Source organism: Vitis vinifera, chromosome 16 (genome assembly GCF_030704535.1).
Source record: "Vitis vinifera cultivar Pinot Noir 40024 chromosome 16, ASM3070453v1".
Taxonomy (NCBI): domain Eukaryota; kingdom Viridiplantae; phylum Streptophyta; class Magnoliopsida; order Vitales; family Vitaceae; genus Vitis; species Vitis vinifera.
In genome coordinates, this window is record NC_081820.1 from 21981466 (window position 1) to 21996857 (window position 15392).

At 34.1% G+C, this 15392-nt stretch overlaps 3 protein-coding genes across 3 annotated transcripts; 1 reads left to right on the top strand and 2 right to left on the bottom strand.

The window, feature by feature from the left end:
- Window positions 1–1078: 1078 nt before the first annotated feature.
- LOC104882201 (actin-depolymerizing factor 1) lies at window positions 1079–2644 on the bottom strand. The gene is made up of 3 exons (XM_010664450.3): window positions 2382–2644; window positions 1618–1883; window positions 1079–1524 (listed from the first exon to the last, which is right to left on the bottom strand). The coding sequence occupies exons 1-3, from the start codon at window positions 2382–2384 to the stop codon at window positions 1374–1376; spliced, it is 420 nt and encodes a 139-aa protein (XP_010662752.1). The 5' UTR covers window positions 2385–2644; the 3' UTR covers window positions 1079–1373.
- A 783-nt stretch (window positions 2645–3427) lies between these two features.
- LOC100242054 (uncharacterized) lies at window positions 3428–8121 on the bottom strand. Its single transcript, XM_010664451.3, has 5 exons — window positions 7688–8121; window positions 7146–7287; window positions 4245–4336; window positions 3962–4058; window positions 3428–3872 (listed from the first exon to the last, which is right to left on the bottom strand). Exons 1-5 carry the CDS (start codon window positions 7991–7993, stop codon window positions 3670–3672), a joined length of 840 nt encoding a protein of 279 aa, XP_010662753.1. The 5' UTR covers window positions 7994–8121; the 3' UTR covers window positions 3428–3669.
- A 4813-nt stretch (window positions 8122–12934) lies between these two features.
- LOC100264341 (anthocyanidin 5,3-O-glucosyltransferase) lies at window positions 12935–14338 on the top strand. The gene has a single exon (XM_002268524.4). The coding sequence runs from the start codon at window positions 12935–12937 to the stop codon at window positions 14336–14338; it is 1404 nt and encodes a 467-aa protein (XP_002268560.3).
- The last annotated feature ends 1054 nt before the right edge of the window (window positions 14339–15392 follow it).

Consider the following 15392-nt stretch of genomic DNA (forward strand, 5'->3'; position numbering starts at 1 on the left):
TTCTTCACACAAATTGTGTCATATCATTAGTGACACGAGGGCCTAAGAGTGCTACACTAGTCGAATTTCCACTTCTTAAACGACTAAGTAGCCATTTGCAGCAACTTCGAACATAGATTGAACTTGCAACACTAAAGGAAAAATTTATGTGCGATATATAATTTTAAATTTTAGAACTTTTTTTTTTTGGTAAAAGCATCTTACTCATCTCATTAAGGAAAATTGATATCACCTCGAACAATTTTTATTTAAATTCGTAGCATAGTATTGTGAACCCCTTCTACAAAACATTTAGTTTCCAGACCATCAAGAAGTTGTACCAAGCATTTCAAAAATTGGGCAACGGAAAGTGAAAAATGATGATGCTTACAAAACGAAAAGGGTACTAAGAAAAGAATAACCCACCTTTCCAAACCTAAATTCTGCAATTAACATCCACTTTCACTTTGGTTGTGGTCAATGATCACACCTTGGGTAAGTCAAATAAATGGCCCTACCTTTGCCTTTGATGCCTAATGCTATTCCGGTGGCATTAGGAGATCCTCAAGGGAGTTAACCCTTTATTATGAACAATTAAATCATAGAAAGTAATAGAGAAAGAAAAAAAAAAAAGTAAAAGAGAAGCCAAAATAATATGATAAGTATTATTTCAAAACTTACACATTCTCATTTTTTTTAATAGAGAGAAAAAAAAGAGAAAAATAAATTTAGAGAATCATGCCAAAAAAAATTATTAAGTTTAAGTTACTCTTATTTTATTTTTCTTTCATTTTTTCTTTTCTTCCATTCTTCATTTCCATTTTCGTTCATTCTTATATTTTCCGTTCCTACAAAGAAATAAGAACCAAATTTAGCATGAAATGATCACTTGCAAGACAAGTTCCAGTATACTCAAGTTTCCAAAATTCAAATTGAAGTAAAAATGGAAGATAAAGATCTACCCTTCACTAATTTTCAGATCCCAGCTGCTTAATTTACTTAGATAGAGAGCGAAAGGTGCACTGCCAACTTCAGATTAGTTACTGTGAAGACCAGACAGCGCATATATAAATGAATCTTGTACGAGGTTTAGCTGCTAAAATGCATCCATCGCACTAAATAATCTAGGACTTACATGTACGTAATTGCATAACTCATATATATGTGAAAACATGATATTAGGTATGTGCTAAAAAATATATAGTTTGTCACAAAACAAGAAGAGTACTAAAAAGGCAGAAGCATTCATAGTATTACATTACACTGCATGGTTTAGTATAAACCCATGAACCAGAAAACAAAAAGATATATATGTAAATAATGCTCACAAAACGTAACGGTACTGGGGAGAGGCAGCAGAGATGGATGCAGGAGAAGAGGAGCAAGATGAGTGTTTACAGTGCCCGTGATTTTACAATGTCAAGGCTCATTTCACTTGGATCCGTTGCTTGCAACTCGACTTGAATTCCATCCAATTCCCTCTTGAATCTATCCTTGGAGCTCGCATACAGCATCTTACTTCTCACCCTCGATGTATCCGGTGCCCTACAAATATCCATCCATTTTCATTCATTTATATACATATATATGGAAGCATATTTGTTCATTCAAAGATGAATTGTACTACAAGTACATTACCATGCAATGAAGAAAATCTTGCTTTTCTGGCAGTTCTCATCAGTGGTAAAATCAAAATCAAAGACAGCATAGCGACATTCATTAGCAGGGAGAGAGGAGGTGAAAGCATCATAGCTTTCGTCTGGGCTTCCAAGCTTCTCAACCACCACCTGCTGAATCTTCTCCTCAATCTTGAATACAATGAACCTGTGGTTCCTCTTTGCTTTTAGCTCCAAGAACTTGAGCTTACACTCATCATTCACCGCCATTCCAGATGCCGAATTTGCCTATCCCATATTGTTTTCACAGGAAAAATCAAGGCATAAATCACAAAATTTTTGTTTTCCATGAAATGTGACATTGAATGATTGAATATATATGGTTCCATTTTTCTTTTCTTCCCCTGATACAAACCATGATCTGTGAGGTAGCCTAACATTATAACATTACAAAATGACATTTCTTGAAGGAAGGCTCCCACATTAAATATAAGATTAAAACTAAAAAACAGATTTTATTTAAAAAAATAAATTGCATAATGTTCAAGGATTATAGATTTTGTTATCAATGAAATATTAATCTGTCTGTAGCTAACAAAATAATTGACAAAAAAAAAAAGAAATCTTCAAATCCCATCAGTCTACAACATTTGCTTGGTTGTAGATGCAATGAAATTCAATCAAAACATAATGACTCTGTTGAAACCAAATGTTTGATCATATTTGCTTTGTTCTTCTTTATGGTTTTGTTAAGATAGTAGAACATGAAAATGAAAGCAAACATACCATGGTGTCCTCCAATTAGAGACAGGGAGCCCTTGTGAAAAGAGAAAGAGAAGAAAAGAAAAGGGAGAAATGGGAGTATAGGAGAGAAGAGGGAGATCCTTGATTATGGGGAAAACATGAAAGGCAGGCTTTTGAAGGAAGAGAAAATTGTGGAGAATAACAAAATTTTGAGGCTAGGAATTCTCTTGGCCAAGTTATATAATTTTAGGCCATTGTTGACTCCTCCTCTGTTTTCCTTTTTCTTTTCTTTTTTTCTTTTTTCTTTTTTTTTTCTGTTTTCCTCCTATTTTTCATGAAAATGACTTGATCTATCTAAATGGATTTTCACCTATATTACCTTTTAAAATGTATAAGTGATTAAATAGTTATGTTTTGCAATAACATTGGAAGGTAGAACTCCATTTTTACTTGGTTCTCATTACATAACTATAATTAGTCAGTAGAGCATAAGATTTCCAAGAATGACTCTACAGCATAAGATTTCCAAGAATAAAAGGAGTCATCAAGGCCCTCAACTTGAAAGGAAGAGACATGGTGATTTGATCTAATTCAACATGTTCTAATAAGGGGTGTAAGTGAAAATTTAAAAACAAATAAAAATTTAATGGATCATCTAAATCAAACCGGATCATCTAAATCAAACCAAAACATTAACCAATGATGTTGGTTAGACTGCATTTTTATGTTTTTCTTCCCTTCCATTTTTTTTTTCATCGATGCCTTTTTACACCTAGTTTTATCCACCCTTTACCCAATCATTTTGATAAACCAATCCAACCCAAACTTGGACTCATATTCAGTAACACCGGGACAAGCTGCCAAACCAAATAGGGGAAAGAACATAGTTTTCCGGAAGAAAAAAAATTCTATGGCATATCCCAATCCGACATATTAATGTTGGCATGAAAAATAGACTGATTTCAAGTTCCAACATGGGGAGAACATTGCTCACAATCCACAAGAAACATTAAAGAATGGGTTCCATCACCCTGGTTGGTGTCCAACTTGCCAAGAAAATGCAGGAGAAAAAAATGGAAAATTGGAAGTCCAGCAACAAATGCTATGAAATCTAATTTCCAACACCTGATTATTTTAGCAATCCCCTTCTCTGTTCTTTACTAAGCATTCCAGTACACCTAATAGGTTGCAAGATAATCTGTCGAGAAATCACCACCCAGTAATAAAAACAAAACCAATTTGTGGTAACAACAAAAAACAAAAAACCTCGATGTATAAGATTATCCAAAAAATTCTGGGTTCTGCATGTCATTCTAATGACATAAAGTCATCATCCTACAAAATTCACAACGTTAGGACCTTGCTTCTTTTTTGGTTTTACATGACTGTTTTTCGACTCAGGAGTTGGATGAACTTTTGCCTCAGAAGACTTCTCTTTATAGCCAGTATATGTGTCAGCTACCATAAAGTCATCATCAAGATCGTCTCCACTCACAAACTTGGTTACCTTTGGCCTCTCTTCATGTTTAATACCTGGGAACAAAATATCACATGAGAATTTAACATTAAATAGGAATGGAAGAAATTAAGAACATTAATTCATAAAAACTTGCACGTGTTACCTCCAGCAATTGCAGCAACTGGACTGTTGTTGCAGCCTTTGTTAGGACAATCTTTGGCCAAATGTGTAACCCCACCACATATTTTACAACAACCGCCCTGTACAAAAACCATATGAAAGATGTTAAGATCTCTGAGAGAAGCTGAGAAAAATGAAGGTTCAATAGGCACCAGCAAGGCTCAAAAACAGTAATCGGAGAGCATGTATGTTCTACGAGTTATTCCTACAATACAACTTTCACTGTTACAAAAAAGTTCAACATCAAATACCAAGAGTAAATATACCTTTGGATAGATCCCATGAGAATTTTTGGGGCAGTTCTTACTCAAATGTCCACGCTCATTACAAATAAAGCAACTGGCAAATTTCGTTCCCCCTGCATTACCAAAGAGAAACATTCACAATTCAGGTCAGGGTAGATGATGGTAAGCACAAATTTGAACTAAGTCATCAGACTCGCTCTATCCTGCATTATGTTGTGCATAAAAGATGATTTAACCCACACATTTTGGGCTTGTACTACATCACATATATAAGGCCCAAGCTTATGATGGTTTGATTGAAGCCATGACGGTTTGATTGAAGCCATGATATCAAAAATCAACTGGAAAACCTAGAATTTGATTCAGACGAGACAGTTATGCACATCCTGACAACCAAAACACAAAAGAATGAAAAACAAAAACTTATAGTTCCTTGTAATTTATGTAAAGCATCTTTCATATGTTCAAATTTGAGTTGAGTCATGCATCCACTACTCAACCTGGCAAAAACCTAAATTCCAGCTACTTGAGCAGCTATATGAATCCCTTTTCACTATTTAACTCTATCTAGAGAAATAACCTTCACCAAACCTTGAGCTCCTCATACAATTATGAAAACCAACCACATAATTAAAGGAAAAGCACAAGCCAGAAAGAAAAAGAAACAGCTCACAATATGAATTATAAACCAAAAAAGGGCAAAGACTTTCTAAAATCAGAGTAAATCATCTAGTAAACAATTTTGTATGTTAGCACAAGCATATACTTCAAAATCAGAGTAGTGCAAGCAAAATTTTTCCCATTGCCAGCGAGAATAAATACATATGCATGCATGTGCACAAACTTACACACTGATGTTCTAATATTGAAGCAAAATCTAAATGGAAATTTTCCAATTATCTCCTGCCTCCACCATGCACAATATAAGATGCTTGGACCAGTCAATTTACCATATTCCCCCACATGATTGGAAGATCTCCAAAACAGTTTTGAGTCAAAATTCACATTCCAATCAAATCAAATTATCAAATCCTGCCAACCTTTTGTCCAGGGAATTTAAAAGAAAGAATCAAGCAGTTGCTTCTCAGATGCATGCTATGCCTAGTCATGGCTTAAGTGCCCAGTAGCAGGGCACAGGTTATTTCCCTTAATTTTGGTCAATGATTGTTGCCCTGGAAGGGAACCTGCACTTCCAGACCAAACTGCAACTGAAGCTAATGCTAGTGAACAGCCAAGAAATGTTCCCCATAGGAAAAGATCAAGAGCAGTTCTGCCCGCCAAATCCAAGCATCTGCTAACTACACCCAGAGTTAATATAAAGTTTTGGATATACCCTTACAAAATGACGACAATTTTTTTATGCATCTGTTAAGTTTAGGGCTATGTCAAGGTAATTATCTCTTTCCAAACTATGACAGCAGCAAAAGCATAGATTCTATCCATGGTCACAATACTGTATTCAACCACTGTACAATATATCAAAAATGAATAAACATCCTTTACTATTTGTATCACATTTGGCATCTGGATGGTATAAACAAAGTTTAGACTGTGTTTGTGTTATTAATGTTAGTATTTGCTCCGCAGAACATGATGAATAGTTTACTACCTAAAGTTTTTATAACCTTTTTGTAATTTTTTGAGTTCCTATCGTAAAGTCATGTCATACACATGATTCCTGAAGTCATTCCATATTTCCTCAATCCTTTGAATATTCATCCAAAAGTCCTAAATTCAAGTTCCTACAAAATGGCACCTTTGGTAATGGGGTGGGGAAAGCAGAATCCTATCTGAACAGAAATTAATAACATAGCTTTTGCATGATCAAGATTTTACTGCACAATCTCTTCAAAATAGGAGCATCCTGATTCATGGCTTACTTTAAAATCCTCACCTGACTTTTATCTTAAATCAACCCCAGTTATGATAAGATAAAGGATTTCTTTCCAGCTAGCTGCATCTCAATGAGATTCTCATGAGTCATGATCAATAAAGTTTTTTCAAGAAACACCAACTTTATCATGTGAATTGCTTCTTCTACTTCTTCTTCTTCTTCTTCTTCTTCTTCTTCTTTTTGATAAATAAGAGAATAAACATTAAAAGCACTAAAAGAACAAGTGCACAAGAGTACACAAGACGTATACGATAAGCACCAAGAGGCAAAACAAAAAAGAGGGGAAAAAAAACTACTCCCTCCCTCAATAGGAACCCAACCAATCTACAAAATCAATTTGAGTAGATCCTTCATCTATGCACACTGTGAAATATTCCTTGTATTGATTCATATATAAAAACCCATATAGGATTATTGACCAAATACACTTGAGTTTTAAATGAGATGGTGAAAACCCAGAAAATTGTTATTACTTCATTTAAATGATTTATTTTGGATTCCCCCTCAATTCCCAACTTCAACTCAGCATACACTCAAGAATCTCTAAATTAACCCATATGGATTATAGCCATGAAGTACAATATTTTCTAATATGAGATTTAATTAAAGTTTTAAGCTTATTCATTCCCAAGGATGCTCAATTTTTAATCTAATCAATTTTCTAGAATAAGTCAAATAGTTCTTTCTAATTAGGTATAAACAATCTCATTGAGTAAAACATTATATAAACTTGTGTAACTATAAGACTCAAACAAATATTGTCCCATTAATACTCATATAACAACAGAGCATGTTCTGATCAACTTAACTAGAAAATGGCTCGATCCCAACTACTTATGCAATGTCTAGTTCTTGACAAATTTGAGGAAAAATGCAAGGAAAAGAAAAAAGAGCACCAAGACAACCAAACTAGAACAAATTTCTTATTGAAGTTTCTCTAAAGTTAACAATATCATCATTATTTAGATACATTGCCCAAAGCATAATCAAATTAACTACACTCCAAAATCAACTGAAATGGAAATTACCTTCTTGAAGAGGTTGGGGGCAATTAGCAAGTGAGTGCCCTGTTTCCCCACAGTTATAACACAATTTTTTATCCAACTTTTCCTCACCCTTATCAGGGCAGTTCTTGAGACTGTGTCCACGTTGTCGACAAAGCAAACATATCTGCAAACAAACAAGACCTCAACTGTCAATTAACTCCTCACTGAAAAATAAAATTTCCCATTACCAGAAGAATTTCAATGTTACTCATCTCTTCAAATACCAAGGCAAAATCTACATAACATTTAAGTATATGCCCATGTGATCTTCTATCACTAAAGCATTACCAGGGAAAAACGCTCATCAACTTCAACTACAAGTCTCTTCTCATCCACTCAAATACTACTAAACCAAAACCAGAAACAGATATAACGTGTCCACATTGTTTGGCAATTGCAACATTTAATAAGCAAAAACCAAGGGAACGAGATTCAGCTATTGACACATGTTTTCTTCGATTAAAGGAATGCCCAGAAGAAAAAAAAAATTCAAAAACAAATAGAATTGCAAAGAAAAATCAAACCTTGTGCCTTTCCCACTGAGCTTTCTCGGGGCAATGTTTGGCGATATGGTCTTTAGCTTTGCAGATGAAACAGCTCTCGCCAGGTTTCATGCCTGGAACTCTAAGTGGGTGTTTTCTAAGCTTTGATTTATCTGATTTCTCTGTGGACTTGGGTCCTTTCATCTCTGCTCTCTTGGGCTTCAACTTGCTCTTCTTTTTCTTCTTCTTGGTTGGGTCTTTGGGGGCTGCTGGCTCGGCTTTTGGGAACAGTTCCGGGTGCGCCTTTTTGTAGATTTGGCGAGCAAGCCTTTGCCTTTGGCTCACCATCCTGGGTACAACGGCGGAAAGCGGCGGAGGGAAACGGCAAACGGGTTGAGGCTGTGAGGCGGAGGCTCTTCGTTGCAGGAGGGTTCAGAGAGGAGGGATTATCGGATACGGTCGAATCCATCATAAGTTATAAATTTCGACGATTTTGTAGTCTGGAAAGTAAAAGAAAATATTTTTTTAATATAAAAAATCAATTAACTTAAACCTCTGTTTTTATTATTTTTATTTCTTAAAGACAGAAAATTCAAATATGTTTATAATTATATTTTATAAAAATTAAGAATCTTGATAATTTTAATTTTGTTTCTTTTGGCAATTAATATAACAAGAAAATTTTTTAAATGTACTCCCATGATTTTCTAATGAATTTTAAATTAAATTTTATTATTTTTATTGGAAAAGAGCATAAATTAATTTTAAAAAAAACACTCCTCCCTCATCAAGTGTAAACAAATTTCTTATATTCACCTAATGATTTCATAAATAATAATATGTTGACATTAAAGAATTTAAAATATGATTTTTTTTAATTTTATAATTAAATTTTAAAATAAAAGGGCAACTAGATTATTAAAGGTCATTTTAAAATTAATTTTATATTTTGTATTTTAAAAATATTTAAAAAACAAAATTGTAACCTAACTTCACTCTATTAACAAACTCAATAGTATTATAATGACGTGAAATGTTTAAAAATTTAATATTGGTTTTGTTGAGATAAAGTCTTAAAAAAGCATCAAATGAAACATTTTTCGAGTCATTAATAAATTTATTATTTGTGTTTCTTGTTCCCCCTTTATGTCTTATTTACATTAATTGATTATTTGATTTTACACATTCATTTTACTTGTATTGTACACGACTTATATATATTAGAAGTTTTACAAAAGACATTGATGGGAGAAACTCAAATCTTTTCGATTCCTAAGATTGAATCAGGTTAAGAACATGTTTTTACTATCCTAAGTTTTTCTAAATTCTATACACAAAAAAAAAAAAAAAAAGTTTTTTAATCCTTTATAAAGATTGAAAAAGTGCTAACAAAATGCATACCTTATATTCGGATGTTCTCAAATCAAATCATTGTGATGAAGATGAAGAACAAAGTTGTAAAAGTATCATAAACTAAAGTTTTCCACCCGATGACTTGAATCTCGTCTTTACACCCTTCCGATGGAAATGGAAGAGAGGGTGGAGACTATAGTTCTTTTTCTAGAGGTGATAAACAACTCTCTAAAAAAAATTATGAAACTCTAACCCTTAATAGGATATTTATAAGGTTCTTCATTGGGCTTAAGTCCACTAAGTGCTTAAGTTACTTAATCTAACTTAAAATGGATTTTAATTAATTAATTAACCTAATAAAACTTACTAATTATTCAATTAGACTAATCTAGATATTTTATTTACTTACCCCTATTCAACCTTATGTAATTATCAAAATACCTTTATACACAAAAGTAAACCTAAAGTCAATCTGACCCTCATAATTCTTATTAATAAGACATATGAGTTCAAAATGGAGACCAATGGGACCCATAGGAGTACTGCCTCCATTAGAATCTAATTTTAAAGTTAATTCAACATCTCATTACAAATAATCAATCGAATTCCAATATCATATGGAAATGACAACAAGACACCATATGCTCAAATCTGTGACTTTTTATCCATTACATTTAGTCTCCCTATGAATTGATATTCATAGTCTGATAAGGTGAAAACTATTGATCTTTCAAGACTACTTTTACAATCCTTAAATTACAAATCTTCCTATTTAGTATTAAGTTAAATTTAAATTCTATTTAAAATTAAGTCAAAAAAACAAACACCACCTTCCTCTCAATAACTCAAACATAGTCTATTTCAACTAATAAAAATCATGAATTCTTAGTTATCAGCCTTTCAACAAAATTATAAGTTGTTGAATGGTTGATATGGATAAAACCCATTTCAACCAAAAAGTCTTAAATAAAATTGGTGGATCAGCCCTTGAATAGAATGATAAGCTTGAGAGAGATTTTTATTATTTTATTTTATTTTGATGTTTTTCTGGTTCTAGAAACATGTCCATGCTTTGCAAGCAAAGTTTCTTAAAACTTTCTCATATAAAAATTACTCCACTTGAATTATGTGTCCACAGCTAGCTTCATATATTAATTTGATTAACAATTATAGCTACAGTTAAAGAAAATGTATTTTAAATGTTTCTCCTTCTATTGTGAAATTAACAAAGTCTTCACGAATGTGGAAGCTTTATAAATTACCAACTGCAAGTCAACCCCACTAACACTCCAAATCGAACTTTATTTCCTCTTATTAATATTGGGTGTCATTGTGTAGCTTTCAATGTACCACTTACACAATATTTCTCTACTATAAATTAGCAGTATTTTATGCCTTTGTATATGCAATCTATATGCAGCTCATTTTATGTATATATTACAATAAATGATAGATATAAGATGTAATTCCCACATAATTGTTATGTGTGTCATGACATTGTGTGTTTTGTCATTCTATTTCTCGTCATTTAGTGTCCTATTGTTTTATGTCTTACTTTTGTCCTCTTGTATTCTTTTCCTTAATATGCCCTTTCAAATTGAAGTGAGAATGAACATGGATGTCCAACTTGTTTAAAAATGGTGAAACCTCTTTCCCTTCAATTGAAATTTTTGTCTTCTCAACCATTTCAACCATGACTATGTTATCCCAATAAAAACTCATGCATGATCTAAGAACATTAATTTCACTCTCCTCTTTTTGTTTGGTAGTGAGTGATTGTTTACGTCCTTGAAGAACTACTATGAACTGACAAGAAAAGTATAGTAAGTGAAAAAAAAAATCATACTTCATCATAAACCATGAGCAAATCAACAAACTTTATCTTGGTTATATATATATATATTTGAAGTTCCTTAAATATTTTTCAAGAAATAATTTTTTTTTTCTCTTTAATTGTAATAAGAAGTAATTGCACTTTAAGAGAGGTTATACCCCATATACCATATTAATCATAAAGATGATGATTAAAATGTATTCTGTCATGGTTCCAAGAATTTATAAAGTAATAAATCTATCATTGTTAATCAATAACAGGTATTGTAGAATATTGTAGGATATTATAGGATATAAATTCTGTTTCCCTTATCATCTTTAATTTCTTCAATAAGTTTCTCTCCACTTAAGAGATATGGGAGAACACAAACGCCACAAACTAAGAGGATGATCTGATTTTGTCATAATAGGAAATTTGTAGTATTTAGTTTGATTGAAATCAAATTAAAAATAATAACATTGATGAAATGATAGAACACAACTGGAAAACTAGAACACCGAAGCCACAAACTAAGAGAATGATAAAAGTTATAGTGTTTAGCTTGATTGAAATTAAGTTAGAAAGAATATTGATGGAATGCTAGAACCTTAAAGATTTTTATTTATTTATTTATTTATTTTTAAGAGGAAGGCATGGTTTGTATTGATAGATTGAGCCTTTTAGATGACTACCTTTGGAGAAAACCCAAGTTTGAGCCTCCTCCTCTATCTCTAATATCATGAAGAATTTGACAATTTTGCAATGGAAGTAATAAATTTTACTGTTTTTCTTAGAAATTTATATAGGAATATATTATGAATGATAGAAAGAAAGAAACAATAAATATTCTAATTTTTTTTAAAAGAAATTGCTCTTTATTTATTTAAAATAAACATTATTATTTCCTAATTTAGGAGAATCAAATATTCTAATATTTGATTATTTTTTATTTATGAAAATATTAATTGGAATAGATTCTTATCATTTGTGTACTACCATTCTACATCCTGCCCTGCTTTTGTCCTCTTTTATATTTTCCCTTAATAAAAGCATCTCAGTTCTTTTTGACAAATTTTACTTATGAACAAAGCTTAAAGAAGTCTGTCTGATCATGGTCAATTTACTTTGAGAGATAAACCATCTCATGCCTGAAATGAATATGAAAACTAGTTAGAAAAAATCCTAATTTACATTTCCCAAGTTTTTGATACTTTAGTTCAATAATCTTAGGGGACCCACTTGACTTCCTTTGAGAAATGAAACCCTGATAATTTTCAGTTTATCTTTAACGTTCCACTCAAACGATCGATTAAATATTAATATTTATTTTGTTACAATCAAAAGATCACTTCAACAAACCTTACCATGTTTTCCTCGTACTCCTATCTAGAATCATGAGTTCCCATTTTCTAGAGATTTTTCGTTTTCTGTCTGAGTCCCTCAAATCTTGAGAAATAAAGAAAGTTTCATGGATCAGGTTAATAATACACCGAGGCTCATTTTCATGGATCTTATCGTCCCCAACATGATCAATCCATTTGGCCAGCGAACGGCTCCAAGGAGCCATCCGAGCTTTCCAAATACGATCATGTGGCATGTCTATGTAACAACCAATCCTTTCACAAATAAACCCTTCTGTTGTTGCCATTAACCATGAATTTGATGAAGCTCTATTTCTTGATCTCTCAAGTGACTTCAGGGTAAGTTGAGATCAGCACCCAAGCCCGGTTCTTATGTTGGATTGAATTGCCGATTACAGCAAGCATTACACTAATATCAATCCATGATTTTATAATTATGTGAAAGTAATGTTCATGTCATCTATGCTCCTAATTAGTTTGCATTATTAGATAAGTGCTTTACAGTATGGGACCCAAGAATAATCACTCGGTAGTGTGTTTCTCTCTGGGGACAGCTAAAAGCAGTGTGGTGGTACCTTTTTGTCTGCTATGACTCAGCAGCATCTCAGCAGATCATTTCCAGCATCAGAAAGTCCAGAATGAGACTGCGGATTATCAACCCTTCCACGGAATTAATTATAAGCTGTTGACTGTTAGATATAGATAGAGTCATATACATGAGAAAGTAGTCACACAGCAGCTAAACTCTCCGAGTTTTGAATGATGGACACCATTGTTCTGTATCCTTCTTCAGGTATAAGCCACCTTGTTCCCATGGTAGAGCTTGCACAAATCCTACTCACTCACAACCCTTCCTTCTCCATCACCGTCCTCATTGCCACACTACCTTCCGACACAGCCTCCACCGCCTCATACATCGCGGCCGTGACTGCCACCACCCCTTCCGTCAACTTCCACCACCTCCCCACTGTTTCTTTTCCCAAACCGTCCAGCTTTCCAGCTCTATTCTTTGAATTTATGACCCTAAACGACAATAATCTCCGTCAAACCCTAGAGTCCATGTCCCAGACCTCAAGTATTAAAGCCTTCATCATCGACTTCTTCTGCAATACCTCTTATGAAATTTCTGCAAATCTTAACATCCCTACTTACTATTTCTATACTTCAGGGGCAAATGGGCTTGCGTTGTTCCTTTACCTCTCCACCATTGATAGAAACATTACAAAAAGCTTGAAAGATGATCTCAACATCCATATCCATGTCCCGGGAACACCATCCTTTGTAGCTTCTGATATGCCCTTGGCGTTGCTTGATCGCAGTACTAAAGTCTATCAGTACTTCCTTGACACTGCAAACCAGATGGCTAAATCATCTGGAATCATCATAAACACGTTTAAATTGCTCGAACCAAGAGCTATCAAAGCGATATCAGAGGGTTTCTGCGTTCCGGATGCACCCACTCCTCCAATTTTCTGCATTGGCCCATTGGTCTCAAGCACCAAGCGACCTGGCGGTGGTGGTGATGAAGATAAGTGCCTGAGCTGGCTCAATACGCAGCCGAGCCGAAGCGTGGTGTTTCTTAGTTTTGGAAGCATGGGGTTGTTCTCGTCCGAGCAGTTGAAGGAAATTGCAATTGGGCTTGAAAGAAGTGGGGTGAGGTTCTTGTGGGTGGTGCGGATGGAGGAGCGCAAAGGAGAAACACCTCAGGCAAGCTTTGACTCATGCTTGCCAAAAGGGTTCTTAGAGAGAACAAAGGATAGAGGATATCTGTTGAATTCTTGGGCACCACAGGTGGCGGTGCTGAGTCATGACTCAGTTGGCGGGTTTGTGACTCACTGTGGGTGGAATTCGATTCTGGAGTCTATATGTGCTGGAGTGCCTATGGTGGCATGGCCTCTGTACGCAGAGCAAAAGTTTTACAGGGTAATTTTGGTGGAGGAATTCAAGGTAGCTTTGCCAGTGAATCAGTCTGAAAACGAGTTTGTGAGTGCAACTGAGTTGGAGAACCGAGTGACCGAGTTGATGAATTCCGAGAAAGGAAGGGCTTTGAGAGACCGAGTTACAGCCATGAGAGAGGATGCTAAGGCGGCCATGAGAGAGGGTGGATCATATCGGGTTGAATTGTCCAAGTTAGTTGAGTCATTTAAACGAGCTCCACTGAGTTGAAACCTTTCACTCAGTTATATGATACCCTTAGTAATGCAGAATAATGTTTTTTGTTCTCATCCATGTCAGAATAAGTTCATGTTTAATAATCTTATTGTGAAAGTAAACTAACCTACAAATTTGGTATCAGAGCTGGTGTTTGGACGGAAGAAAATTTGTACCGGTGAAAGCCTTGCAAAGAAATTTCAAAGCTAGCTCAAGTAACACAAGCGAAAGTACTCAATTATGATTTCTAGTGTGCAAAAATGACAATTTTGTCTTTGTCACAAGACATTGGGATTTTGTGGATATGCTGAACCACAAGAATAATGAAACTCTAGCACAAAAAGAACAACTAAAAGATTATAGATCGAAAAATCGATGCAAAAGAAGCAAACATGCAGATTAAAAAACAATTAGAAAGCTAGCTGTGCAGAAGGAAAAGGTGAAGTGAACATGTTTTATGTTTGCCAAAGTGTTTCTAAGCATAAAAATGATGTACGGTTCCTTAACAATGGCTGCACAAATCACATGATGGACATACCATTAACTAACAAGTAAAAATGCGTAATAGCGAGATAGTGCAAGTGAAGGGTAAAGGCACAATTAGAGTACAAACAAAGTTGGGAATGAAATACCAAAGACACTATCGGTGGAGCATGGATACAAACTCAACTTTCAAGATAATGAGTGCATCATCTATGATAAAGGGTAAGGAATGTTAAGGAGTATAGTAAAGAAAATTAAGATGGAGAAAAATAGAAGTTTACCCATTGTTTGCAGATACGTACGTAAAAGATGCAACGTTAAAATTTAGAAGTTATTGATGAATCTTGGTTATAGCATCAAAAGCTTAGGCATTTGAATTCCCATAATCTCAAGCTACTTAATTTGCCAAAAGAAAATGCGGTGGAAGGAATACCCAGTCAGATTGAAGAGAAAAATGATGTGATGGATGTGCTCTTAGGAAGCATCACAAACAATCATTTCCAGAAGGAATTGCTTGGAGAACAAAGAAAGCTCTTGAGTTAATACACACTGAATGTCCACACCCACTTAAAGGCAATAATAGGTA

Bases quoted from the DNA above. Each gene is read 5' to 3' on its own strand.
- LOC104882201 (XM_010664450.3), bottom strand. The intron at 1,525-1,617 runs GTAATGTACTTG...GGATATTTGTAG, and splicing joins AAGATTTTCTTCATTGCATG to GGCACCGGATACATCGAGGG.
- LOC100242054 (XM_010664451.3), bottom strand. From the start codon at position 7,993: ATGGTGAGCCAAAGGCAAAGGCTTGCTCGCCAAATCTACAAAAAGGCG. The intron at 7,288-7,687 runs GTTTGATTTTTC...GTTTGTTTGCAG, and splicing joins CTCAGTGGGAAAGGCACAAG to ATATGTTTGCTTTGTCGACA. The intron at 4,337-7,145 runs GTAATTTCCATT...TTGGTAATGCAG, and splicing joins CCCCCAACCTCTTCAAGAAG to GGGGAACGAAATTTGCCAGT.
- LOC100264341 (XM_002268524.4), top strand. From the start codon at position 12,935: ATGGACACCATTGTTCTGTATCCTTCTTCAGGTATAAGCCACCTTGTT.